Consider the following 26,029-nt stretch of genomic DNA (forward strand, 5'->3'; position numbering starts at 1 on the left):
TTACTGAAGTAATTAAACTTTGACCCACTTTTCGCGTCCCGTTTCTTGAGGGGCGCGTCGCACTTTCCGTCGCGCGTTTTCTCGCGTTTTAATCCGCAGCGAACAGCCCGTCCAGCCCAGGCCCAGGATCCTCCCTCCTAAACGCCCACATTTTGCCATTCAAGGCTTTCCCCTATCTCCAACCCGCGCCACCACATCGTTGCCCTGTACAATACTTGACAGGCTGCGATAAAACGACGACGTATTTACTTTTTGCATCATGGCGACACCAATGGCCGTCTCCAGCGACGCTGGGTACCTGATGTCGGACGGGGCGAGGACGCCCCGGCAGCGCGCATCCGCTCCCGCGTCCTCGGCCGGCCGCCCAAGAGCCCCTCCTTCCGAGAGCCTCGGCGCCCCCAGCGACGACGAGGGCGAAGGCTTTGCCGACGATCAAGTCCCCGGCCGCATCCGCCCGACAGACGCCCACAACATCCCGAGGGTCGAAGACAGGATCGGATTAATTATCCAAGACCACTTCGAGAACTTTATCGAGGGGTACGTTCTTGTTCCTCTTGGCCAGAAAGCAGTCGCGACACCGGAGCTGACGGTAGCTTGCCTACATCTAGGTATATCGAGACGCCCACAGCCTCGGGACAGCCCACCTCGAGCGCTGTCACGACAGACAAGTACTATGTCGCCCAGATCCACGGCATGCGTACATACCAGCTGTCGACTTTCTACGTTGACTACAAGCACCTCGAGACATGGAACAACGGAAATCTGGCGGGCGCCATCCTGAACTCGTACTACCGCTTCCTTCCATTTCTCACCGCCGCTCTGCATAGCATGATTGCCAAGTACGAGCCGCAATACTTCCGCGAGCATCGCCAGCCAACAGCCTCGAGCCAGCACACCACGGCTGGCTCTAGCAATGCGGGCTCGGCAAGCCAGTCGGAGCAAGGCAGCAAGACGGCCAACCAACAGACGGACAAGCTCTTTTCCATAGCCTTCTACAACCTCCCTCTCGTGTCGCGTGTGCGCTCCATGCGCGCCAGGAATATCGGCCAGCTCCTGTCCATCAGCGGCACCGTCACGCGGACGTCCGAGGTCCGCCCCGAGCTGGCGCTGGCCACCTTCACCTGTGAGGCCTGCCGCAGCGTTGTCCCCGACGTGGAGCAGACATTCCGCTACACCGAGCCCACCCAGTGTCCCAACCCAACCTGTCAGAACCGCCTGGCGTGGCGGCTCGACATTCGCCAGAGCACCTTTGTCGACTGGCAGAAGCTGCGTGTGCAGGAAAACAGCAGCGAGATTCCCACGGGAAGCATGCCTCGCACCATGGATGTGATTCTGCGCGGTGAGATTGTGGACCGGGCGAAGGCTGGCGAGAAGTGCATCTTCACCGGCGCGCTGATTGTGGTGCCCGATGTCAGCCAGCTTGGCCTGCCTGGTATCCGCAACGTATCGGTTCGCGATGACCGCGGTGCTGATACAGGGAGCAGCGGAGTGACGGGTCTGAAATCCTTGGGTGTTCGTGATCTCACCTATCGCCTTGCCTTTCTTGCCTGTATGGTGACGCCCGATATGTCGTCCATTGGCGCATCCGGCGAGGCGCACTTGATCGATATGGTGGGCGCTCTCACCGGAAGTGCTGCCATTGAGACGGCCGAGAGCATCAAAGAAGCGCAGGAGGCTGTCCTGGCTTCGTACACACAGACAGAGATCCAAGACCTTCGGGCCATGGTGCACAGCGATCACATCTACGCACGGTTGGTACAGTCTCTTGCGCCCATGGTCTATGGACACGATATTGTCAAGAAGGGAATCCTGTTGCAGCTGCTGTCAGGTGTGAGCAAGGCCACGGCCGAGGGGATGCAGCTTCGTGGCGACATCAACATTTGCATCGTCGGCGACCCCTCGACATCCAAGTCGCAGTTTCTCAAGTACGTTTGCAACTTTGCGCCGCGCGCCGTCTACACGTCGGGCAAGGCCTCGTCTGCCGCGGGTCTCACAGCGGCCGTGGTCAAGGACGAAGAGACAGGCGAGTTCACCATCGAGGCTGGTGCCCTCATGCTTGCAGACAACGGCGTTTGCGCCATTGACGAGTTCGACAAGATGGATATTGCCGACCAGGTCGCCATTCACGAAGCCATGGAACAGCAGACCATCTCGATCGCCAAGGCGGGCATCCAGGCCACGCTCAACGCCAGGACATCCATCCTGGCTGCTGCCAACCCAGTTGGTGGCCGATACAACCGCAAGACGACGCTGCGCGCCAATATCAACATGAGTGCGCCCATCATGTCGCGTTTCGATCTGTTCTTCGTCATTCTTGACGAGTGCAACGAGCAGGTAGATCGCCATCTGGCCGAGCACATTGTCGGCATCCACCAGATGCGGGACGCCGCTGTCACGCCCGAGTTCTCGACCGAGCAACTGCAGCGGTACATCCGATTCGCGCGGACCTTCCGTCCGGAACTCACAGACGAGGCCAAGGAAGTCCTTGTGCAGCGGTACAAGGACCTCCGCGCCGACGACGCACAGGGCGGCATCGGCAAGAATAGCTACCGCATTACGGTCCGGCAGCTGGAAAGCATGATCCGCTTGTCCGAGGCAATCGCAAAGGCAAACTGCGTCGAGGACATCACCCCCGACTTTGTCAACGAGGCGTACAACCTCCTCCGACAGAGTATCATTTCGGTCGAACACGACGACGTCGAGGTGGAAGACGAAGACGACGTGTTGCCGCTCGAAGACGGCGCTATACTCCGGCAGGCCGCGGCTACGGCTGCGACGGCGCCAACTGATGTTGATGGTGACCTGCCCATGGCAGAGGACGGCGAAGAGGCAGGCACCGCCTCGCGCCAGACGTCGGCCGCCCCGCCCCGCGAGAAGCAATCCGTCTCGTACGAAAAGTACATTTCCATCGTCAATATGTTTGTGACGCGCATCGCCGAGGACGAGGCCGGCGGGGCCGGCGACGGCCTTGAGGGCGACGCGCTTGTCGAGTGGTATCTGGAGCAGAAGGAGGAAGAGCTCGAGGGCGAGGAGGACTACAACACCGAGCTGGCGCTGGCCAAGAAGGTGCTGAAGAAGATGGTCAAGGTATGTTTTTTTTCCTGCGTCAAAAATCTTTGCCTTCCTTTAGTCTGGGATCATCCGCTTACAACTTTCAGGACAACATTCTTATGGCCATCCGTGGCCAGACCACGGAAGACGACGGCGATGCCGGCGAGGGTAGCAGCTCTGCCGCACACAAGACGGTCTACGTCCTGCACCCTAATTGTGCCATCGAAGAGATTTGAGTTTATGTTCTTGGATTATGGCAGGGTATGTTATAGATTGGAGGCGCATTGCGGTGACTTGGCGATGATGTGCGGGTTGCGTATGTCATTTGTAAAATGGCGGGCATGGCATCTGTCAACTTGGATCTAAGGTACCTACCACCTACCAAGGTAACCTATCTGAGGTTAGGGCTTCTGTTTTGGTCATTTTTTTGCGCTTAAAGAAACAATCCAGGCTGGCCGGCGTCTGGAGTTCTTATTGTATGTCCCTACGTCTGGGTTGGGCAGTGAAAGGAGATTTACATTGTCTGTCTGATGGTGCATCTTGTATGACAGCGGCTGGGGTCATGTATCAACTCCTCTGGAGTGAGTGCTTGATATGTTTACGTCCCCACGTGCCAAGTGAGTCGACCCTTGTTAACGAAAATGAAATGCCCCCTCTCAGGCCCAAAACTACAGAGGCAAAAACCTGGCTCGCCGCGCCACTGCCGTCGTCATCCTCGCTCAGGCGGCCCTCCGCTCGCGGCCGCTGATCAAGTAGACGCCAGCACGCGCCTCCAGCAGCGGGTCGTCAGACGGCTCGACGCCGTCGACGCGCGGGATCGGGTCGAAGATGATGGTCTTTTGCTGCGCCGCGTTCTCGGCTGCCTCGCCCGTCAGGCTGATGGTGCCGAGCTCGACCACGCGCCGCGTGTCGGGCCACCGCACCGTCGCGTCGTCCGTCACGTCGCCCGCCGCCACGTCCGCCACCTGCGCCGTCAGCGTGTACGTGATGGGCCCCGCCGCCAGCAGCGCCGGGATCTCGTCGTACAGGTAGTTGGCCGGCTTGGTCGCCGCCTCCGCGTCGCCGAGCTCTGCGAGGCCATTGGTCGGGACGATGCGGTAGCGCTGTAGGGGGTGCGTGTTTGTGCGTTAGTTTGTGCGTTAGTTTGTGCTTTTCATGTCTTTCTTACCCCCACTTTTTTTTCTTGATTTCTCCTTTCTTCTACAGGGGTGATTGAACAGGGGCAAACAGGGAGATGGCTGGCAAACACATCACTCAATAATGGTAGACATACCACAAACGTCACGGTCCCATCCTCGGCGATGAGCTTGAACGCGTTGACGCCAAAGAAGCGCTCGGTGGAGAAGCTGGCGGGAAAGGGCTTGGGGAGCTGCACGAAAGCCAGCGCGGCCGGGTGCGATGCGACGTAGTCGCCGACGGAGCCGTCGCGGATGGCGGAGAAGAAGGCGAGGGCGTCCTCGCCGGTGCGGCCGGGGAAGCCGTCGGCCGAGTGGGCGACGATGTCGGTGTGGACGCGGCGCGGCGTCTCGGCTAGGCGGAAGCGCACCGCGAACCCGCGCGGGTTGCCGTTGGCGTCCGTGTCGGGCAGCTGCGGGATCCCCGTCGAGCTCGACAGGCGCGCGATGACGGGCGTCGACGGCGCGTTGAAGTGCGCCGCCTTGGACAGCGCCGCCGCCTCGGCCGTCGGCGTGAACGTCCCGTCGAGCAGGATACCCTTGGCGTGGGCTGGGGGGAGAAGAAGAAGTCAGACAACGCAAACCATAAACGGTGTTCGTAAAGGGGTGATGATGTTGCTTACCAGGACGAAAGCCTGGATGAGGGCCAAAGATGCCGTGCAGCGTCTCGACGATGGCCTTGCTGGTCTCAACGACCTTCTCGTCGGCGGGAAGAGGCATGATGGATGTTCCTAGTCCAGGAGCTTGACTAAATATCACAGCTTTCCTTTCTCGAGGGACAAATATCCTCACTAGGCAGAGAGTATATGATTGTCTTGGATAGAGAGATTACCAACCCAGAACTCAGAAGACTATGGCTAATATTCCTAATTGTGTAAACACTCTCACGAGAACAAAGAACAAGACCAACAACTGCTACCTGGCCTGGGTCAGAAGGGAGGCTCTTATATCGCTGTCAACAAATCCCATCTAGTTCCCCTCTCGTCACGCAAGTGTATGGGAACTTGATAGATAATCCTATAAAATCAGCCTACAGGGGGCACATGTCATCGAGTTGACAGTGATCGTAATTGTCTTTGATGCTATTGGCCCCGTGCAGCACGCAATCAGACCAGCCGGCGGGTTGCTGACTGAGAGGCTGCTGGGCAGTAATGTGCGTGCGCAGCCGCTGGAATGTCATAAGACGGGATCTCATGGTGAAGTTACATTACCAACCCAAGGAGCACGCTGCTGCATGGTGGCGGGGATTGAATGCATGCCCGATCTCCCTACTAGGCCATTACGAGAAAGGATTCGGGCATGGTTATATACATATAACCTTCGGGATTATCGAGCCGACAGATAGCTGACATCCGCTACTCCTGGAGAGGCCGCACGTAGGAAGACGGCCATGTCATGGCACTAGTATTTGATTAATGGGTTATGTTATTTGTTTCTCAGCAGCAGTTTCAGCGTGCTTGACATGACATTGAATCCTTCTGTGTCACCAAATACGTCGCGGTACTTTTCTTGTTCTTCATTACCTATCCAAAGGAACGTCTTACAGGAATTTGATGCATGCGATATACTTTTGCTCCGTGATTCTGAAGAAATGCCCGTGAATCATTCGCCATTCGCTCGTCATTTTTCCGACTTTCGCAAACCCATCATCCATCGCTCATTCGTTCAAGTCAGAGGGGGCGCGTTCGGGTCCTCCATACATTGGTCGACCCGCATCAGCCTTTTACCCGTTGCCTTTGCGAGTCTGATGAACTCGGGCAGGTACTCAACCGTCGTATTGTAGAGGTAATGCATTACAACGAGGTTTCCGCCCGCGGCCAGGTCACGCTTGAACGCGGCCAGCTGGTTCTCGGGAGTTGGCGTCAAGGCCCACAGCCAGTCTTCGACGTCGATGCTCCACATGACAATCTTTGCGTTGGGATCCTTGAAGTGGTGCGCTATTTGCTGCCGCATGCGCGCGCCTTCGGTGCCAAAAGGCGGCCGGAAGTAGTTGGTATGTCCCTTGTCGCCAAAGACCTGCTTGACTGCCCCAAGGTCATTGTTGATTTCCCAATCGATGCTTGCAACGTCTGGCAGGCCCTCCATCTTGGGATGCGTGTATGAGTGCAGCGCAATCTGATGTCCATGCGACGCCATCTCCTTGTAAATGTCCCCGAGACCCGTCGTGGGGTCTAGGAGCGGCAGGCCGACGGTAAAGAAAGTTACCGGGATGTCGGCTTGCTTGACAATCTCCATGACTCTCTTTGCCAGCTGCGGGTCGCCGTCGTCAATGGCAAACGCAAACGAGTTGGGCCGCGTGCAGGCAAAGATGAGGTTGCCCGAGCCGAGCTTTTGGGGCATGGTCCACCCCGTGGGAACCGAGTCTACGATTTCGATTTTGGTGATAACAGTTGGGTCCCTTGTGTAAAACCCTCGCAGATTGAAACCGATGCTTCGCGTAAGGTTGACGTTGAAATGCTTGATGGGCATGTAGATATCCTTTGCCGAGGCGTACCTGGCCGCCTCCAGCGAATCCCACGTCTCTGGTGCAGGCTGAATGCTATCGTCACACTTTTCATTATGTTGCTGCAGGGCAACACTGAACTTGTTGCTGCCAGAGTAGGCAATGTGCAGGTATGCTCCAGAATAGGCGCGCATATCGGCACATCCATCCGCCAACTGCGTGTTCCAGTTTGCGTCGGAATCGTTGGTGAGAATTGTGAGCTTATTGTTGCCAAAGACAGCCGCCATGCCGTCCTCGCCGCCATGCCATTGGCCGAGAGCATTCGTCTCCTGGTTCGTAAACGAATCAATCACAAAGCTCTTCGCATTGGAGACAGGAACAACGGACGTCGCCAGCGCAAGGGGGGCTGATATGGCACCTCCGGGTGGGGCAATGTATTCCGTGGCAGTAGTGCCACAGTAGAATGACATGGGCCCGAGTATGACGGCAGCGTTGAAGGTGGAAAAGTAGATCATGTTGAGCTTGGACGCGTCAAGCCCAGTAAAGACGGAAAAGGGGAACCAGTAGAGCCTCTCGGTGCCGTCGAAGGACCATTTCAACTGCGTCGAAGTCAGGGTGGCCGTCTTGAGGTTATTCGACCCGCATGTCTGGAACCAGCCCATTGTGACGGCAAATGTGGTTCCTCGTGCAGCTCTGATCTTGAAGGAGATGCCGCCGTACTTGTTTTGGGTATCCAGGCAGCCAAACTGGCTGTAGAAGTACGAGTCGGTGCTGGAAGGGGTCAGCATAACCCTGTGGCCGCTGACGACGATGGAAGCCATGGTTCCGTCATCGCTCGAGGCCTGTCCCATGGCATTGTATCCCAGGAAGGTCAAGCGTGACTGCGACTCCCAGTCGTCAATCAGAAGATTCGAGCAAGCTGTCGTCGGCGCCACGGTGGGTACAGTTGTTGGTGTCGGCGCTATTGTCGATCTTGTTGGCAACACTACGTGCACAAAAGGTCAGTTCGGCACACATGATTTGTAGGGGAATGATAATGGTCCAAGAAGATGGAGACATACCCGTCGCCGTAGGCGGCGTGCCACCGGGAAGAGCCCCACAGACCAGCGTGATGTTTCCTATGGTCCATTGGGTTCCATACGACGAGAACACGGTCCACACTAGACCAACTATGGCGTCATAGTTCGGGTTGTTGTCGAAGCCAAGCAGAGGAAGAGTGACTGTCTGGAGCTGGCCCGTCAGGTTGCCGACTATGTTATACGAGCTATTGTGGCCGGTCGTGACGTTGCAGTCCGCGACAGTCTGCAGCTCGAGGGAGAAGGAACCGTTGGACGGCCCCTGGACGGTGAATTGAAGTCCGCCGTAGCCACTGGTTTGAGCCTGCTGACACGGGAAGGATTCATAAAAGTACGAGCCTAGTGCCTTGGGGACGAAGACGACCTCGCCGGCGGCTGCGGCGATCGAGGTCATGCTCCCATCGTCTGACCCAGAAGTGGTGTTAGCAATACGGTCGGCACAGGGAGGGATGCCACGAGGACCGACCGACCTCCATTCTGCCAGTCCAGATTGTTTACGCCCTCAGTCCACTTTATGAAGTTGTCGATGACAAGGTTGGACGTGCAAGTAGCGGCGCTCGCCAGGGAGGCGGTCCAGAGACCAGCCAGCCCTGCTACGAGTCGGCGATCAAACAGCATAGCGGGCGGCGACCGTTATGGGCTTGGGGATGGAACATTTTCCATGGCACGAAACAAGTGCGTGCGAAGGTATATAGATATATTTCGCCAACCGTCCATGACCGGAACGGGGGGTATGGGACGGGCAGGACCGGTTCCAGGAGACGCGTAGATAAACCGCCAGGCCCTGGTATATTGGGCCAAGTATCCAACGGCCTTGGGAGCCGCAGCACATTGGATGGCGAGCAAGTCTTTGCCATCCACACTACCTTAGGTATGGGGCATAAGCGAGCCGGCGTCGAAGCCATCTCCGCCAACGGTGGGCTGCTGTCCTTGCTGCTGGCCGCCGAGTGCGCGCAATATTGAAGTGGACTCGAGTATAGGGCTTACGCCATGCGCGGCCGAGGTTTGGCGGAGGGTAATTAAGAGTAGCGGCGTGGAAGAAGGGATAAATCCAGATGCAACGAGCCGCCAGCAGCCTTGGGAACACCCAGACACACCCAGACCCATGTTCCCCGCAAACTCGCTATCCGCTTGCTGCATCATCCCAGCTGATCTAGTGATCGGAGAGGGTAATGAAAAAAAGAGACGACATAAAAAAAAGCAATTGGAAACCTTGGTGGCCACGCAAAAAAAAAAAAGTCGATATTTTGGCAGTTGTTTACTGCACGATGTCTGCCAAAGGACACCATCAAGTTGCCAGTGAATTCAAAATCTTTGTTTCTTCTAGACCAGCGTCGACAGATTCTGTGCCCTCTTTTTCTCCCTCTTCGTTTCGCTTTCTGTCTGGGGTGAAAGTCAGAGGGGAGAATTCCGCTGCGGATGCGTCATGCTGCGGCCTCTAACTTGGCGATCCGGCTTGTAGAGACGGCAAGATATGACGACGTGATGCAACAATTCAAAGTGAGCGATTCTGAATGGTCTTTCCAGAGAAGTGATTTAGCCTTGAGAAAATTCGGAGCCAAGATGCCCACAGACAACTTGAATGGGATGTGGTATTGTGTACCACGTAGGCTGAGAAGAGCAAATTTTCCGAATGGAAGAAAAAAATGGAAGGAGTAAGTTACAAGTACCTCTGGAATAAGGTGCCAGGGACATTTAATCTAGAAGGAAGGAGGAGATGAGGTTCCCCAAGACTCTCGGCAGTCACCCTTCACTCTGCGGCAAGCGACGTCTTGGCATGCAGATCCGGGTCTGGGGCTTAGAGTGACCTGCCCGCTCCTTCCATTGCCAGTCGAGTCTGGGCCCTTTGGAGTGCTGCAGGAACATGCAATAAGGTATTGCGAGATGGTGACCTTACCTCACCTACTAACATTCGGTGTGCAGGTAGTAACTTAATACGAACAAAATGTACACGTACATTTCCAAACTCCCGTGGACGGGTTCCGAGTGTCCACGCAAAATGATACCTACCTCCGGTTAGGTAGCCATCCCATCCATGCAAAGCGACCTGAGTGGAGGAAGAGACTCGAGCAAATCCCAAGCTGCATGTCGACCTGGGTCTCAAGAACTTGGACGCATGGCCGGCAGAAGGAAAATATTGTCCGCAGTGAAATTTCTCTGTCCTCTTCCCAAGTGTGTTGAGATTTCTCATCTTAACGTTACCTCTCCTATAATGCCATCTTACCCCAAGCTGGGCGTCGACATTCAGCCGGACTGGCTAATGTTTTTTTTTAGCTGAAGCCTTTCGCGAGAGACTTCTAGAAAAGTGGCATCGACGGAGCCGGCAAATCAGCTGCCTCGCTGCCCAGGACCATGGGATTTCCGAGTCCCTTTCCCCACACGCCTCATCTGGCCATGTAATGATGCCATCCGTCTCTTGTGCGACCACAGATGCGGGCGAGCCGCGAGACGGGCACAAAAGAGTGTATAGAAACAACTGGGCAACGTGCGAGTTTGACTTGAACTCTCGCGCTGCTTGCGCGTCCTTGCCTTGGCTGCTTGGCCCCAAGGTGCATGCCTCTCCTTCTCGCCCGGACAACCAACTGCTACCCGGAATGTCTGTCAGGGCTACTCGGCACTTAATCCGAGTGGCCCGCCAGATAGAAAAAAAGAAAAACAATGTCTGCCCTGGGGATCAACAGCGAGTTGAGTCTACACCCTCTTAGTCGTCTTCTTCTTCCGTCCTGGTTAGGTCCGGGCTAGGACCGGAAGAGTGGTTTTGGCCGCCTGTTCCGTTGTGCTACAACGGCATCCGATTGCCGAGTTGATGTTACTGCCGAATCGTTATTGTTCGCAGAGTAACCAAGAGGTAAGCTCTGGAAAAACGGATGCCTTGGGGTCGATGTGCCAGTGAAGGCGATGCTGATCTCTTGAGGAGACCGAATGAGGATGATATGAATAAGATGGCGATCCCCTCCACATTCAGAACGAGGGAAAAACTAACTCCGAGGAGTAACATAGGAGCCAGAGGGACAGGGGCGAGGAGAGGGTTGAGAGAATATGGCAGATGTGGGTAAATATTGTGACAAACCGAAACTCGAGAAAGAAGAGAACGAGAACCTGTGCACCTACCTTAGTTAAGGTAAGATAGTTAGACTTGAGAATACGGATATTGGATCAACCGACGACTCAACTGCACCAGGACATTGCTGGCCTATTCATACTAGAATTATTGTAAATTCATAAAGTCTGTACAGTAGGTAGACATGGACGGTTTCCCATAGGAATTAAAATACTTTAAAACTGGAGTTGGGTCGAGAAACAAGACCAAGGGCTGAGAGGGAGTGAAATCATAATGCCCTGGTATTGTACTGTTATTCGTAGGTGATACTCGTGCAGGGCAGGGGCGCTTTGTTCCAGGGTCATCGGCTCGTTGGGAGATCGGTTAAAGACACCCTAGAGGGGTATAGGACTGCCAACAATCCACTAGCGTCGGGGCCCAGCGCAGTCCAATTGTTGCAGAGGTTCAGGTTGCTGACAGTGGAAAGCTCGCATTAACTCAACCACCTACTCGAATATCAAGGCCCGCATTAAGCCAGAGCACATGCTGCAATTCCCATCCATAGCCGTGCCACGACAATCAAAGACGGCACCAATTCCGAGGCGCACGGACGACGTCCCGTCGAGAAGGCGAATGCAAATCGTGAAACCGAGACCTCCACCGATTGCGAAGCTTGCGATTCCGCCTTCTCCGACTGCGGCTGCCGGACCCGGATTCAGGCCCGGCCGCTTTCTTCATCTTCATGCAGCCATTTGCAGATGCCCCCCTTACGGAGCCCGTCCAGCCGCTGCCCATGGCCGCCTCCGCCGTGAGGCTCCCCAAGCAGCGCCCCTCCCCGCTCGCCGGCGTCGGTAGCGACACCCACTCCCTCACACAGTCCGACGTCTCGCTGCCCTTCCGCGACCGCCGGTCCAACCCCTCGACTGCGTCGCTGTTCCGATCGACTCTCACCCCGCCTGGGTCGCGGTCTGCCTCCCCCGCGCCGTCCGCCGGCACGCGCTCGCCCTCGCGCACCCTCTCGGGGTCTATCTTTGGGGGTGCTGGGTTCAAGCAGTCGCTACTCGACACGGACGCAGCAGACAATCCCGCGGACCCCCTGAATCTGATTCTCAAGAGCTTTGTCCCCCACATAGCCATACACGGGTCCGAGGATGTGGACCAGCTGGTCGGCGATAAAGGTTTCACCAAGGGGCTGTGGGAGCTTCTCCGCCCCTTTGGAGAGCGCATCCAGGGCAAGGTCACTATTAGGGATAGCAACGGGGGCGCCCGCTCCTGGGAAGACTTTGCCGTGCGCTTCACCCGCTTTGGCGATGAGGTGGAAGACCCTGGCCCGGCTGCGGGGGCGATGAAGAGCCCTCCTCCGACGAGGCCAACGACAGCAAACGGCCCGGGGCCGGGCGGCAGCCAAAAACCACAGCCAGCCCTACCAACCGGCGGGCTGCGGGCGGCGAGCTTGATCGCACGGGTCGAGACGGTGGTTGACCGCCACTTGACCTACGCAGAAGACGCATGCATGGGTATCACAACGCCGACCACGCCGACAAGGCAGGAGCTAGATGTCGATGCTACATCGCCGTATCATGCGCTGTACCTGCGGCGCCTGCTCTCTGGGATCCCGCTGGCTTGCCACGAGTCGTTTGCGCACCCCGTTGCCTGCGTCATGGCTATCAGCTCGCGGAATCCCTCGCCTATCGAGGCCTTGCGGAAGCTTTACACGGAAACAAGCCAGGGCGACCGGAGGCTGCCCGTCTGGGTGGACAGCGCCTACCTGCGTTACTACGTCTTGGTGCATGACGAGGAGCAAAGCGACATTTCCAAATCGATGGCTCTGTTTAACCAGATGAAACAACATTTTGGTTTACATTGCCACCTGCTAAGGATCCGCAGTTCACAGAGCGCAGAAACTGACGACGACAGCATACCGCTCCCGCGCAGCGACTGGATGACAGCCGCTGAAGAGCTCTCTGACATTGAGCGCAGCGATGACCAAGAGGACTTTGAAGACCCGACGCGTCACATATTCGAGTCGGATGCCACAGCAATACGCACATTCGTACGGGAAATGGTCACGCAGTCAGTGGTGCCAAACATGGAACGCAACATCTCGGTGTGGAACGACCAGGTGGCGTCGCGCCGGCGCGGCATCAGCGGGAGATTCATGAGCCTGTCAAAGCGGTTTGCGTTTGGCAGCTCGAACCGGAGTTCCTCGGGTGCTGGGGCCGGCTCGGGCTCGTCCAATAACAACTACGACGCGCTGGGCTTCTACAGACCCGAGGCCCCCGAGGCCGTCATGCGTAGGCTCGCCGACTTTGCCTTCATGCTGCGTGACTGGAAGCTGGCCATGTCGACGTACGATCTTTTGCGCACCGACTTTCAAAATGACAAGGCCTGGAAGTACCATGCCGCGGCCAACGAGATGGCCGCACTGGCGCTCCTAATCATGCCGCAGAACATGTCGTCCAAGACACGAATCGAAACGATCAACCAGATGTTGGAGCAGGCCTTTTACTCGTATCACACACGCTGCAACTCGCTGTATGGGGCAGTGCGGTGTATCTTGTTGGCGTTGGAGCTGTTGCGGCTGAGGGGTGGCTCGGGCACTGACGAGGCGGTTAGGTGGGGCATTCGACTGTTAGAATCACGTCTGATGGGCCCCGTCGGTGATGCGTTGCTCAAAGAGCGCCTGGCGATATGCTACGCCTCTAAGCAGGGCGCGGGCTCTCAGGCGTGGGGCAGCCGGCGGCGCAAATCGGCGCTCTGGAGCGTCATGGGTGCCGAGGCCTGGATCGAGCAGTCCAAGTTCATCCAGGCACAACGCTGCCTTAACGAGGCGCGCAAGATGTATTCGCTGCTCCCCAGCGAGTGCGGCGTCCAGAACTTCGCCGCTGCGAGCGATTTCCTTGCGCACCTGCACGAGAAGCTTAAGGAGGGACTGAGAATTGACATAACCAGGGCCCATGGCGGTGATGGCACGGGCGATAGGCAGCGGGCAAGGGAGCCGGATTTACTCATGGACGAAGAGAGCGAGACGCTTGACAACAGGAGGTCGAGGCGGACTAGCGTTGTCAATATGAGCGGTGGCGGTGGCAGCGGCGGCGGCGGTGGTGGCAATGGCACCGCGGCGCTGGAGACGGCACCGTTAACTCCTCTGGTGCCCGCGCGCTTACCGTCTGTGGATGATGAAAGGGGTGACGCCTTTTCGTCCAAAGACGGATTCGCCTGAACATTACCCAACACCCGACATGCAGGCACGAGTACAGCGTACGGGGGAACATATACTGAGTTGCGCAATCTGCACCCATATGCACTCGTCGAGGCAGCCGCCTGCATTAGCGTCTGACTTGTACTTTACTTGGGTGGCCTCCGTTCCATGGCCGCCGAATTTTATTTGCACAGCGTGGTCATCAAGGGGACACGGTACTACTAAGATTCGATATGACGATTTAATGACATGATGCTGGTGCCTTGGGGTGTTTTGGAGATTAGAATAATCAACCCTTTTACTTCTCTCTTGGACAAGTATGGAAGCTTCCCTGGAGCACCCCTATTTCTGTTTGTTTTGCCCGCGGAAATGTTCCATGCCGACTGCGGGTGTTGCCTGCCGACTGCGGGTGTTGCCTGCCGGCGCGCTGATAAGCCCGATAAGAACAGCCTATCCTTTTAAACGTGGGTGGCAGCGGTCCAACCTGCACGCTACGACCCCACGTCATGATCTCCCCGGGGATTCGCTGGCCAAGCAAACAGTGCAATGCAGGACCTCCGCTACTCACCTAGGCCATCAACTGGCATAGGCAACTCGTCCTCGAGGTTTTGTTATTGTCACGGCTGTTGCCTGCAGTCGCGTGTCGACTGGAACCCTGTATAAGCTTTCCCTTTCTATGCGTACTTCTTTTTTCTTCCATTTGGATCCTCCTCCAACTTTGCATTTCGTATTGGTATTCGTACGCCCTGTGCATCTGTTGGGTGCCTTTCTCGTAAACCAACGTAACAAAGCCGGGAACATTCGTGCTCACCGAAATTCATCTCCATTCGGCTCAAATCCCAACTAGTAGTCACTTCTATTCGATAGACATAGAATCTACGCTTCTTTAGAGCTTTGACGACTTTTAGTCCCAGACTTACCCTGTCTGCGCTGCACGACAGCAGGTAGAGCGGGCCCCGGGTCAGGCTTGGCGGAACCTTAGTGTCGCGTGGTTGCCAGCGCCTTTCAAAGGTCCTTTGGTTCCACCGTCCCTCGCGACACGGCGGCACGGCGACACGGCGACACGACGACACGGCAACCTGTCCTGGATTCTGCCGTTGCAACCAACCATGAGCAAGCTACTGGAGTATCTGGTCGAGAACGAGCCAGCTTTTAGAAAGTAAGCATCGATACCCTTTAAATTGCTCCCGCTCCACCTCAAACCCCCAGGTGCTAACAGCCAAGTGCTCCAGGGCCCGGCTGCCGGCGCTCTACTCGGACTTCCAACCGCAGCGGACACTGAACCCGGACGGATACCAGGCCAACGTGTCAGCTTGGCGGCGTGCGCTCGCCCGGCTCGTGCGCGCGGGGCTCGCTCCGTCGCCGCGCGCCGCCGCCGCGAACCTGCTCGTGCTCGAGTGCGACGAGGCCCTGCTGCGCGCCCTCGAGTCGAAGCAGTACGGCCGCCCGCTGGCCCTCGGCGCCGTGGTGCGCGAGGCCCTCGCCGCCCAGGACCTGGTGCCGCTGCGCGACTTCCTCACCACCCGCGAGAGCATCTACGCCAGACGCGGCAACGGCGGCGCTGGCAGCTCGTGGTCCGTATGGGGCCTGGCCGCCTGGACCATGAGGCAGATCGGCGTGGCCGACTTGTCTCTACCGTCGCTAATGGGGAAGGGGGAAGGGGGTGAGACGCTGCCGGCCGGGCAGTTCGTTGTCGTCGCCAACGTGGAGGAAACGGCCCAGCGGTTCGGCGAGCAGAGCGAAGGGCTGCAGTCGCGTTTCGAGCGCACCTTCTCTAGGGCGCACTTCTACAAGACGTTCAATGGCCAGCTCGCCGAGGATGCCGCCGGGAGAAGCCAGCATTTGTCCGAGGCGGATGCCGATGTCCTGCTGACGTTTCTGTCGCGGGATAAGGGCGCCGTGCTGTACGACGGCAAGACGGTCAAGATCAAGGCACCTGGCGAGGCAGCGTTGACCGCGATCACAGACGAAGACGTGTCCATCGCTCAGCTGAAAGAGCTGCTCGAGTACTTGACACACCAGACGGCGCTGCTCGGCAAGCGCGTCGAAGAGCTCACGGCGGCCGCCAAGGACGCGGTGGTCAAGAAGAACCGCGTGGCGGCGCTGGCGGCGCTCAAATCCAAGAAGCTGGCCGAGTCGACACTCGAGCGGCGCTTCGCCACAGTAAACCAGCTGGAGGAGGTGGCGGCCAAGATCGAGCAGGCGGTCGACAACGTGCAGCTGGTCAAGGTGATGGAGTCGAGCAGCGAGGCCCTGCGCAGCCTGCACGCGCAGGTAGGCGGCGTCGAGGGCGTCGAGGACGTCGTCGATCGCCTCCGCGAGCAGACGGCCGCCGCCGACGAGGTCAATTCCATCCTAGCCGAGTCCGCCGGCACCATGGTGGTCGACGAGGGCGAGATCGACGACGAGCTGGCCGCCCTCGAAGGCGAGGAGACGCGCAAGCTGGCCCAGGCGGAGCGGCAAAAGCAAGAGACAGAGCAGGCCCGCAGGGAAGCCGAGCAGACCAGAGAGGCCGAGGAGATACGCAAGCGGCTCGACGCCGTCGAGAAGCTGTCTGCACAGCAAGAGCAGGAAGAGAGACGCGCGCCCGCCGAGGCCGAGGCGCAGGCGGCCGAGAGATTGATGAGTAGGATGTCCCTAGACGAGCGCCCGGAACCGCAGGCTGCCACATGACATGATATGACATGACATATATTCTTCAGACGCGCTCTCTTTCTAAGCTAGCTCTGTTTTTGCTAATCTCTTTGGCCGGCTCCTATAGTTTGACGGGATGGGTTCTGGTACCGTCCATGCCAACAACGATGTGTAATGTCTCCAATACAAATATTTTCGTGCCCACTTTCATCAAGGCTTTACAACTCACTACCTGGGAAAATACCATATTTTATAGCGAAAATTACCGCGTTTGCTGGCTGCACCGCTTTAAGCGCTGGCAACGTAGTCGCTAACGTCAACATACTTTCAAATATGGTAATTGCGTATTTTCTTGGGAGTCTTCGACTGCCCTGACTACCCTAATCGACAACCCTGCTGCAGGCAGTCCTGCCAGTCTGTTGCTTCCAGTACTGCAACCGCAAGGACCTTCTAGTAAGGGCTTCGCAGGCAACAGACTATATTCCAGGTCGTTGACGGTCGTTGACGGAGTCGTCAACGACCCTATCAACGACGCTGACGATGTTTTTTAGCATTTGAGGGTTGGTTGCAGTGGGAAGGTATGGGCTAGGCAGAATCTTGGATGTACCGTAGGCTAAGCGGCTGGCCAGAGTTAAGGTTATATGCGGTGGATTACAGTATATGGAGACGTTTTAACAGTAGGAGACGCACTCATAAGAATATGCCAGCGCCTCCTTAGTCGGCTATGCCGGGCGTGAGCTGCTTCTTGCAGACACAGTGCCCTGTCTTTGGATTCTCAGCTTAGTTGGAGATCTGAGCCAGCACGAATACCGAGCAACGTGAGCAACGCATGCATCAAACAGCTACTCTAATTTCGCTCGCCAAAACAGAAAACTCCAGCTCTATATTTTAAGTCATAGTAAACTCGTGGTCTCGTTAAGGAGGCGGTTTCAGCCTCCGCCAGGCGGCCTATAGTCTTGAACGGCATCAAGATGTGGCAGATACGGCAGGCTTTGGTGAGCAGGGAGCATTGGGGGTTGTTGCTCTTGCCTCGTATCGGGTACGGGTATTTCAGCGGGTCCGCTGCTGTAGCCATGCTCCCACGCTTCTGGTGCTAGGCTCGGCGTCTCTGACTTGCTTGACGGCGGTTCGATGAGGTTCAAGATGGACGCTGTCCTTGACGGATCATTATGCCGCTGCTGGAAAGCTACCTCCGTTTCGCCCTCGGCCCGAGACTGACTGGGTTCCCGGGAGCTTTTTCCCTCGTCGGGCTCGGCCGCCTGCCGAGTCTTTTGCTCGGCCTCGTTCTTCGTCTTGCGCGCGTTAGCAATAAGATCCTTGAATGACGTATCGTGCTTGATGGCCCAGGCGGCGGCGTCGAAGTCCTTGTCCTTTATCTGTGCGCCTACAGCTGCGGCTCGGGACGTTGTTGGAGCGCGGGTGCCCATGGTCTTCTCCCACACGTCCAGGTCATGCAAAAGCTCGGAGCGCTTCTTAGGCCTCGCCGAGTCGCAGTTTGCATTCCAAATGGTGATCCACTCCTGGTGTCTCCTCTCGAGAATCTGGCGCGGACCAGCCGTGGACAGCCCAAGATCGCTCATCTTCTTGCGAAGCGCACCGTCTTTGAGCATCGAGTAGGCGAGGGCTGGCAGTCTTTCGGGAAGCCTCGCGGGTGGCGGCGAGGGCCAGCCTGCTGGGCGGAAGCCGTGGTTGCCCCGGTTGCTGGAAGCCGAGGCCGGCTGGTGCTGGTGCTGCGGCTGCAGCTGCGACTGTGGCGGCCCCGGACATGCTGTATCGAGGTGTTTATCCACTTGCATGGGTTTCATCCGAATCCAGCAGATTGGACATGCTACAAGGCCATCTCCTGATAAGGCAGGTTGGGTCAGTTTCATGGGTTTCTCTGCTACCCGCTCGGCCATGTGCCGGGACGTACCTGGTTCGAAGTCGGCTGTGTCACTGCTGTCGGGCACGTCAACCTCATCGCGCATCATCTCTGCCGTTGCCTCAGCACCCCTTGCCTTGCTTGACCTCAGCCTCGAGGAAGTCCTATGTCTCTTGACATCTTGACTGTTCTCGTCTTGTGTATATCCCACCTCGGCAGCCTTTCTCTTTGGGGATCTCGGCACTGCGGTGACAGCCGGGGTTCTGGCAAACCGCAGTATAGTGTCTCGAGAAGCGACAAAAGCGTCGACAGCCTCTCGCAATGCCCAGTTCCCACGCAGCTTGGACTCCTGGTCGAGCGCCCGGCACAGCGGACACTTGCCGTCGACCGAGAGGCATCGTCGGATGCATATGGAGCAGAAGGTGTGGTTGCAAGATGTCAGCATCGGCGAGGTAAAAAAGTCTTTACAAACGTAGCAGCGGAAGGCCTGTTCGACAGCCATGAGGCCAGAAAGCGGCGTGTTCAGCCAGTCAGTCGAGTCTGGGACATCGTAGGCTTCACCGTTGAAGGTTTCCATTCTGCTCGAGGTGGACAAAGACGGCGGTTCTGTCTATTATGCGTGCAAAGAGCCGGCATATGGGGCGAGTTGGATGCCCAAGTTTCGTATCGTTGCAGGCGGTCGCTAGTGAATTCAGCACAATTGTCGGAAACCCCTGGAGGTGTCGCTTCGGTCAGCCACTTTTCTTGCCCGACTCTCTGAGAGAAGCGAAGATACGGATAGTAGCGCAAGACGCGCCAGACCCATTCGATTCGAGGCGCGCGTGCTGCAGACAGAATTCATTTGAGTGCTGAGGGGTAAAAACTGTGTTACGCACTGTGCGGCCCACTCTTACCTTAGTTCTCAAATTTGCAGAAAGAATCCATAGATCTACGCTTTAAAAGGCAAAGTAAACCCACTCTTACCTTAGTTCTCAAATTTGCAGAAAGAATCCATAGATCTACGCTTTAAAAGGCAAAGTATACCATTTAAAGAGATAGATGGTCAAGGCGAGGCTAATTCTTGCGGCTTTTGGGATTTTGGACTATTTTAGACTATTGATATCTCACAACGTGGGATGTCGTGTTGAAGTGCATCATCTTCAACTGCGCACATGTTGCCTGTATGTACTGTAATTGTACGGATACAAGGCTCCTGTTTCGCACAGTAGCTCAATTCCCCGCACGTGGACAGGCGTCTGGGAACCGCGAAGGGCTCCACTCAACGTTCTCCAGGCGAGCCTTTCCGTTTCGGGAGGGAATCAAAACAATAACTAGCCGTATTAATCCTCGCTCGGTTGACACCACCCACAACTTCCCCCCAAACAAGCTGCCCGCCCTGCCCACTTTGTGCCAGAAGCTCAATCCGACCTCGACCGTCCGCGACCTTCGACTTTCGACTCCATGGCAAACTCGACCAACACGATATAGCGCGCACGATTCAATCGACTTTCCTTCTCTTTATTTCGTTTCTGGCCGGCTGTTTTCCAGCATTGATTGTTCGTGTCGCCCGAGTAAACAAACGCCAAAAATGGCGATGCGAGGAGGCCCGCGCCTCCAGGTCGGGTCCGCGGCCTGGGCGGCAGAAGAGAGGAGTGCTGCACTGGGGATTGCCGAGTCCGAGATCGGGGAGTTCTCCTTTGCTGCCCGCAATGAAATGGACTGGCTGAACGAGCACATGACCGAAATCTTCTCCGAAAACCAAGTGTACGTCTCGTCGTCCTTGTCTGAAGACCTTTTCAAGTGCACTGCTGACAATTGTGCTCTCCAGGCACGTTACTGAGCTATTCAAGACTCCAGGGAAGCTACGCGGCAGGACACCGCGAACAGCGAGAAAGGCAAATCCCGAAGAATTGCGAGTGGTAAGTGTGCCCAGCCATGTCTTTACCGAGATAACATAAACGTCCCAATTGCTAACACGCCGTGCAGCCCTTGTCTGACGTATTCTCTACGACGCCAAAAGGAGCGCCAAATCTTTTCGCGCTCGCCCATACCAACCAGGCACGGACTCCTAAGATCAAGGTGGCTGAAGATAGGCCCAAACCTTCGGTTTCCCGACCAACTAGCCCGGCGAAAACAACCGTTGCCGCCGCGCTTCCCCCGGCACCTGTCTCGACAGCACTCGCAGATTCTGGCTATCATGGCAGCCAGTCTCATGATACCGTGGATTTTGACCCGATTGAGCCAGAGGATGTGCATTTGACTCCGCATCAAAGCCCTGTTCGGGGCGTAGAAACAACAGACTTGGCCATATTTTCGGCTCCCAGAGTCCAAGCTGAGCGACCAAGCCCAGCAACTGCCTCGCCAGAGGAAACATTCCAGTCAGCAAAGGAAGACCAGACAACTCGCCAGGTTACTGCATATGTCACAGCCAAAGTTGCAACCGCCCCCTCACCAATCCTTGGCGAGGCATCGAGTCTTGTTGCTACCCGGGCTCATTCTCCTATCATGTCTCCGCAGTCGCCCTCGCCGCAGAAGATGACATCTCCTACAAAGTCCTCACCCCATAAGTCATCCCCGCTAAAACCGGCGCAAACTGGATTCCCCAAGCCTGTTGACGACTTGAACGACGAAGATGATGAGGCCAGGTCGCCATCGGATGGTTCTAGTCCCATCAGGCCGATTGTGCGCAAGAGCAGCTTGAACTTTGCATCATTACCAGCTCGTGAGCCTCTGACATCGAACAAGAGCCTCGGGGGGAATCGCATTTCCAGGACCAGCCACCTAGACCTGTCGCGACCCAGCTACTTCAATAGGCCGACTGGAGGGAAAAGCCTGGGCAACACCATTGGCCAGGACACCATCCAAGATGACCATGACGAAATGGATGCCGACGAGGAAACAACGATTCAACCGGACAAGATTGACCCAAAGGTTGCTACACATAACAAGACATATACACAGCGGTTGCAGGACCAAATAAGCATGCTAGGAAAGAACCAGTCAATTGGTCCGAGGCCCTCAAAATCCATGGCGCACCTACCACCTACACAGCAAGCCCCAACGACAGTTGCGTCATCGTCACAGCCACTGCAGACGCAGACATTGGAAGGCAAGAGGGCTTCGTCTCCAAAACCTACGCAATCAACAGTTGCGTCAGGTGCTTTCCCAGAGGATGACGACGATGACTGGATTGAACCTCCCAGCAAGGCACCTGCAGTCGCGGCCAGCCATTGGCCCGAGCTCCCCAAGAGCCACTCCACGGACATCATGGAGGATGTGGTTGGGAAGACTACGGTGAGCGGCTCCGAATTCACGATCCCCAAGAGCAGGCCTGGTTCACCGGGCAAAGCCCCCGTCATCCCTGAGCGGACAGCTGGCGCCGCCACGCACCACAAATCTGTCTCTGTGCCTTATCTACCAAATATGGATCCTTTCACCACGACCGGCGAGGCTGTTAGCCCAAAGAAGGGAATCTCTGTATCGAACCCCAGTCTCGCTACTGTGTCTGAGGATGGCAGTGCTGCTACACCCTCCAAATCACCTTCGCGAGGTTTCCGGGATAGTCCGCTGAAACAAGTCAAGAACAAGTTGTCATCGATTCTCGGGCGCTCTAAGGTATTACTAGCTAGTAGTGCGGCTATTAGCGCGGAGGGTAAGACTTCGTTATTGTCTCCTTCGACTTCCCGGTTAGGCTATTTCAATGGCCCATCAGTGGAATCTTTCATGACGGCAGAAAATGTTCTCTACCCTGACCTCTCTCAGCACGGAGCATCGACCTCCCGGCCAGTAAGCCCAGCGCGAACCAACAGCACCAGGCGAACCAGGGCCTCATCCGAGAGGGAAAAGAAGGAGGCAAAGGAGCGGGAGAAAGAGGCAAAGGAAAAAGAAAAGGAGATCAAGGAGGCAAAGCGACATGCCGAGCAGATGGAGAAGCTTGAGAAGGCGCGCGAGAAAGAGCGAGAGAAAGCTCGGGTCTTCAGCAAAGAGAAAGAGCGCGTCATCTCGATGGAGAAGCAGGTTGTTGAGCAAAAGGAGCCGGAGAAGGCACCCCAGCCTCCAGCCCAAGCCTTTAAAACTCCGGGGCCTGCACCTAAGAGCGCGCCTCATAGCCCACCCAAGGCTACAAGGACAAGCCCTCGCAAGCCAAAGGGCCAAGCAGACGGGGATACTGCCACCGCCGACTTCCTATCGGATGATGGCGATGTTGAGATGGTCGATGTTCCGAACACCATGCCACCCCCGTCGATCCCTCGCTCTGCCGTGGCTTCCGCGACGCGGGGCCAAATATTGAAGAGGCCGACGAAGCCCTCAAAGGAGAACATTGGCAAGTCGAGGCAGGCACCAACTGTCATCCGAGTCAACACCAACAGCTCCCAACAGTCGCACTTCCACCCCCCGAATAGCGTCCTTGCCGCGACGTTGCAGGAGACCCTAGGACAGCAAAAGCCGCAAGCCCCCCCTAGACAGCTTACCAGCAAGGCGAGCGCAACTGGCTCCCTCCGCGCCAAATCTTCTTTCCAAAACCTGAACAGCTCTGTGTCGTCTGCTGGGCGGCCCAAGGCCTTGGATATGGCAGCCAAACGCAAGGAACAAGAGGACCGCGAGGCACAGCGGAAGCGTGAGGCAAAGCTAGAAATGGAGCGCAAGCGCACTGCCCAAGAAGAAGAACGAAGGCAGGAAGAGCAGCGGAGAGTAGAGGCGGAGCGACAGAAGGCCGAGGATCGAAAGCAGGCCACCAAGCGAGCTGCGATCGAGAAGGCCAAGCAGACGAAGGCGCCTCCCCCGGCGTCTAGAACGCAGCCAAATGGTCCCCCTGAATACAACATGGCCGATAAGGGACCATCACGACCTGTCTCGAGGCTGGGCTCGACAATGCACCAGGATAATCGTCTTGTTAACACTGTCTTATCCAACACCGGGAAGGCAGCCTCGAAGCGCCCATTGCCACAAGACCCGAGCGAGGATAACTCTCGGCCCCAGCCACAGCCACAGCGGAACTTGGTTTCATACCAATCAAAGGAGTCGAAGCGCATGCGCATGAGCGAGGAGTTCGACGAGGACATCGACACGGCGGACAGCCAGCGAAACATCAAAGGGCCACCTGTCAGGCCACCTGGGGCCTTTAAGAAGGTAATAGACCAAAGTGTGCTCTCGATGTCGGGCCCTGCTAACCCAAAGACGCAGGAATTGCCAAGCAAGTCGATGCTCAGCAATGGTTATACGCCTGCTCCGCCCCAGAGCGTCGCTAGAGACCTTTTCAAGGCGACGGTCACGGAGCAGCACAACCGGACCAAGGCGATGCACCCGCTTGACATGGCGCAGGTGTCCAAGGCGGATATTGTTTTCGCACCGAACTCAAACGCAGCTGGGCAGGCACACAAGACGCCAGCCCGACCGGCAAATGCCAAGGCGGGTGCAAAGTCTGCAGCCCGGTCATCGCCACGCTTCCCGAACCCGGACGGGATCGAGCTGCCCGAGATACAAACTGACGATGAGGACGACGAGGACGATGGACAGTTCGCCGTGGCAGCCTGGGCTGACTCCCCGGCGCTCAGGCGGGCGCTTGCAGAGCAAGAGCGGGTGGATCCGATGCAGATATTTGGGCCACCAGCTCCTCTGAACATGGAGGAGGTGTTCACTAAGAGCAAAGACCGATGGCACAAGTTCCGTGCGCGCACCAGCAGCGCGAACTGGAGCGGCTCGGACCGGCTTACCGAGGAAGACATTAGGAAGGACTTGCAGGCGCGGGATAAGATACGCCGCCAGGGAGGCTGGTCGTACGAGCTTGGCCGCGAGATTCAATAGGGGGCTGCTGCGCCTGGCTTGGGTCGCAGTTGGGAGCCCGGAAATCACGTTATGTGGGCTGTGTAACAGGTACTTTTGGGCGTTTGGGAGGTATATCTTTGTTGTTCGATCTTTCTTATCACTGGGAAGGCGTCAAGGGTCTCTCGGTCAAGGACTGCGAGACAAATTGAGATTGGCTGGCTAGTCGCCCATGAACAGAGGAAGGGTTTTCTGCTTCAGGTAGCAGTCCATATCTCTTAGGTATGAACATAGATGTCGCAGGCAGAGATTATAGCGTCCGAGACGGCTGGCCAGATTGGAGTATTTACCTGCATGGCTGCATGGCATAAAGTAATTGATTTTTTCCACTGCCAAGCAAGTGAGATTGTTGTCTCTTCTAATCCGTAAACCGACAGCAAGCCGGGTCTTCGGTGAACACGGCACCGCTGCAAAGTTGCACATGCTCCAGGCTACAACCAGACTTGGGCTTGCAGGAGGCCACTGAAAACTAAGGCAGGCCCGCTGGGGGAATGCGGATGGGGCAGAAGGGAATCTGACAAGAGGTCACCAGCCAGCTGCCGTTGCATCTTGTACCATCGTTATATGCACTCTGACGTTATTTGGGGTGCAGAGGGACGGCCTCCATGTAGTCCCAGCCCAAGGCACAGCAGCCCAGGTACGAGAAGCGGCTTTGCATCATGACTGCTCCGTAAAGACCTATTAAAAGATTCACAGCAACACATGTGCAACCAATCCCCCAAAGCACGGCGCCTTGAGCAGGTACGCTGCAGCTGTCTGCCCTACGTTGTCATTTTAAATGCTGGTATCTTTTTTTGGAGGCCCCTATCCTCGTCACCGGAGCTGTTCAGAGCCACTTTATGAGTGGCGAGGAATAGCTGAAAGAAGTCAACATCGGGTAGCAGGTGCGGGCCGCCGGGAGGTGGGCAGGGAGAAACGGGCTCTCGACGGTGTCTCGCGGCTTCAAGGTTGAAAAGGGGCCGAGCCTCGATGTGGCCGCCGACCGAGGGCTCTTCGGCTTGTAATACGCAATACACCTGGTGTACGGAGCACTTCGTAAAGGTACGGCATAAGGTAATTAAGGTACGGAAACCCTAGGTAATGGGGACAAGGTATTTTACCCCGCGCTGGGCTGGGAGCTTTCCATCCATTGTTTGCCATCCGAGCTCATCTCAGCTCAAGTGCGTCACAGCAGGGCACAAGATCAAGGCGCCCGACCGTTTTTAAGGCTGTGCAGTGCGTCTTAGTGTTCCCCCACGAGCCCACCGACAGCCGGGTCGAGGCTGATGGTACATACACTGCTGTACCGCCCGCCTGGTGACAACCTAATCTCAGAGGCAGATCGCCAACTAGTGGCGGACTGTGCTTTAGCCTGCTTGCTTGATTGCTTTCCTTATCCATAATCCGACACCGGGTACGTCGTATACTTCACACCAGAAGCCCCCCGCGCTCCATATCCCGTTGTGCTCCTCCACTACCTGTTACAATATCTTGAGGTAAGGTACGTGCCATAAACCTTGAGGTTCCCAGATTATAGCACCTCCCGTCGACAATACATTCCCGCCGCAAATCAATATTACCTCTTGCGGACCATAACAAGTCGGTTACCTTACACTCTTTACTCTTCACTTCTTTACCGGTTTCTATTGTCCTCCGGCTGCCTGGTCGCTTAATATCTGCGACCCTGGAGAAGCCGTGCAGTTCGGGATCTGAACGTGTAACGGTACCCGGATACGTCATATCGGGCAACTGACTTGCCCTTGGCA

The 26,029-nt window shown here is 56.6% G+C and overlaps 7 protein-coding genes across 7 annotated transcripts; 4 read left to right on the forward strand and 3 right to left on the reverse strand.

Annotated features, from left to right (window-relative positions):
* Positions 1-29: 29 nt before the first annotated feature.
* Positions 30-3,490, forward strand: B0T26DRAFT_525008 (MCM2/3/5 family-domain-containing protein). The gene is made up of 3 exons (XM_060435501.1): positions 30-537; positions 609-3,087; positions 3,159-3,490. Exons 1-3 carry the CDS (start codon positions 260-262, stop codon positions 3,285-3,287), a joined length of 2,886 nt encoding a protein of 961 aa, XP_060289305.1. The 5' UTR covers positions 30-259; the 3' UTR covers positions 3,288-3,490.
* Positions 3,491-3,770: 280 nt separating this feature from the next.
* Positions 3,771-4,946, reverse strand: B0T26DRAFT_757642 (catalase-like domain-containing protein; the record flags this gene model as incomplete). Its single annotated transcript, XM_060446273.1, has 3 exons — positions 3,771-4,154; positions 4,325-4,776; positions 4,850-4,946. 3 exons carry the CDS (start codon positions 4,944-4,946, stop codon positions 3,771-3,773), a joined length of 933 nt encoding a protein of 310 aa, XP_060289306.1.
* Positions 4,947-5,891: 945 nt separating this feature from the next.
* On the reverse strand, positions 5,892-8,139 carry B0T26DRAFT_660290 (uncharacterized protein; the record flags this gene model as incomplete). The annotated part of the gene is made up of 2 exons (XM_060439020.1): positions 5,892-7,654; positions 7,731-8,139. The coding sequence occupies 2 exons, from the start codon at positions 8,137-8,139 to the stop codon at positions 5,892-5,894; spliced, it is 2,172 nt and encodes a 723-aa protein (XP_060289307.1).
* Positions 8,140-11,096: 2,957 nt separating this feature from the next.
* Positions 11,097-14,312, forward strand: B0T26DRAFT_734128 (putativeTRAPP complex protein TRS85). The gene has a single exon (XM_060443180.1). The coding sequence runs from the start codon at positions 11,528-11,530 to the stop codon at positions 14,006-14,008; it is 2,481 nt and encodes an 826-aa protein (XP_060289308.1). The 5' UTR covers positions 11,097-11,527; the 3' UTR covers positions 14,009-14,312.
* Positions 14,313-15,124: 812 nt separating this feature from the next.
* Positions 15,125-17,096, forward strand: B0T26DRAFT_734130 (Snf7-domain-containing protein). The gene has a single exon (XM_060443181.1). The coding sequence runs from the start codon at positions 15,590-15,592 to the stop codon at positions 16,658-16,660; it is 1,071 nt and encodes a 356-aa protein (XP_060289309.1). The 5' UTR covers positions 15,125-15,589; the 3' UTR covers positions 16,661-17,096.
* Positions 17,097-17,550: 454 nt separating this feature from the next.
* B0T26DRAFT_660355 (uncharacterized protein) lies at positions 17,551-19,059 on the reverse strand (the record flags this gene model as incomplete). The annotated part of the gene is made up of 2 exons (XM_060439028.1): positions 17,551-18,464; positions 18,534-19,059. The coding sequence occupies 2 exons, from the start codon at positions 19,057-19,059 to the stop codon at positions 17,551-17,553; spliced, it is 1,440 nt and encodes a 479-aa protein (XP_060289310.1).
* A 778-nt stretch (positions 19,060-19,837) lies between these two features.
* Positions 19,838-24,615, forward strand: B0T26DRAFT_840419 (uncharacterized protein). Its single transcript, XM_060447544.1, has 3 exons — positions 19,838-20,225; positions 20,290-20,380; positions 20,448-24,615. Exons 1-3 carry the CDS (start codon positions 20,050-20,052, stop codon positions 24,264-24,266), a joined length of 4,086 nt encoding a protein of 1,361 aa, XP_060289311.1. The 5' UTR covers positions 19,838-20,049; the 3' UTR covers positions 24,267-24,615.
* The last annotated feature ends 1,414 nt before the right edge of the window (positions 24,616-26,029 follow it).

The sequence above is a fragment of the Lasiosphaeria miniovina genome (assembly GCF_030549165.1).
Source record: "Lasiosphaeria miniovina strain SMH2392-1A chromosome Unknown B0T26scaffold_9, whole genome shotgun sequence".
NCBI lineage: Eukaryota > Fungi > Ascomycota > Sordariomycetes > Sordariales > Lasiosphaeriaceae > Lasiosphaeria > Lasiosphaeria miniovina.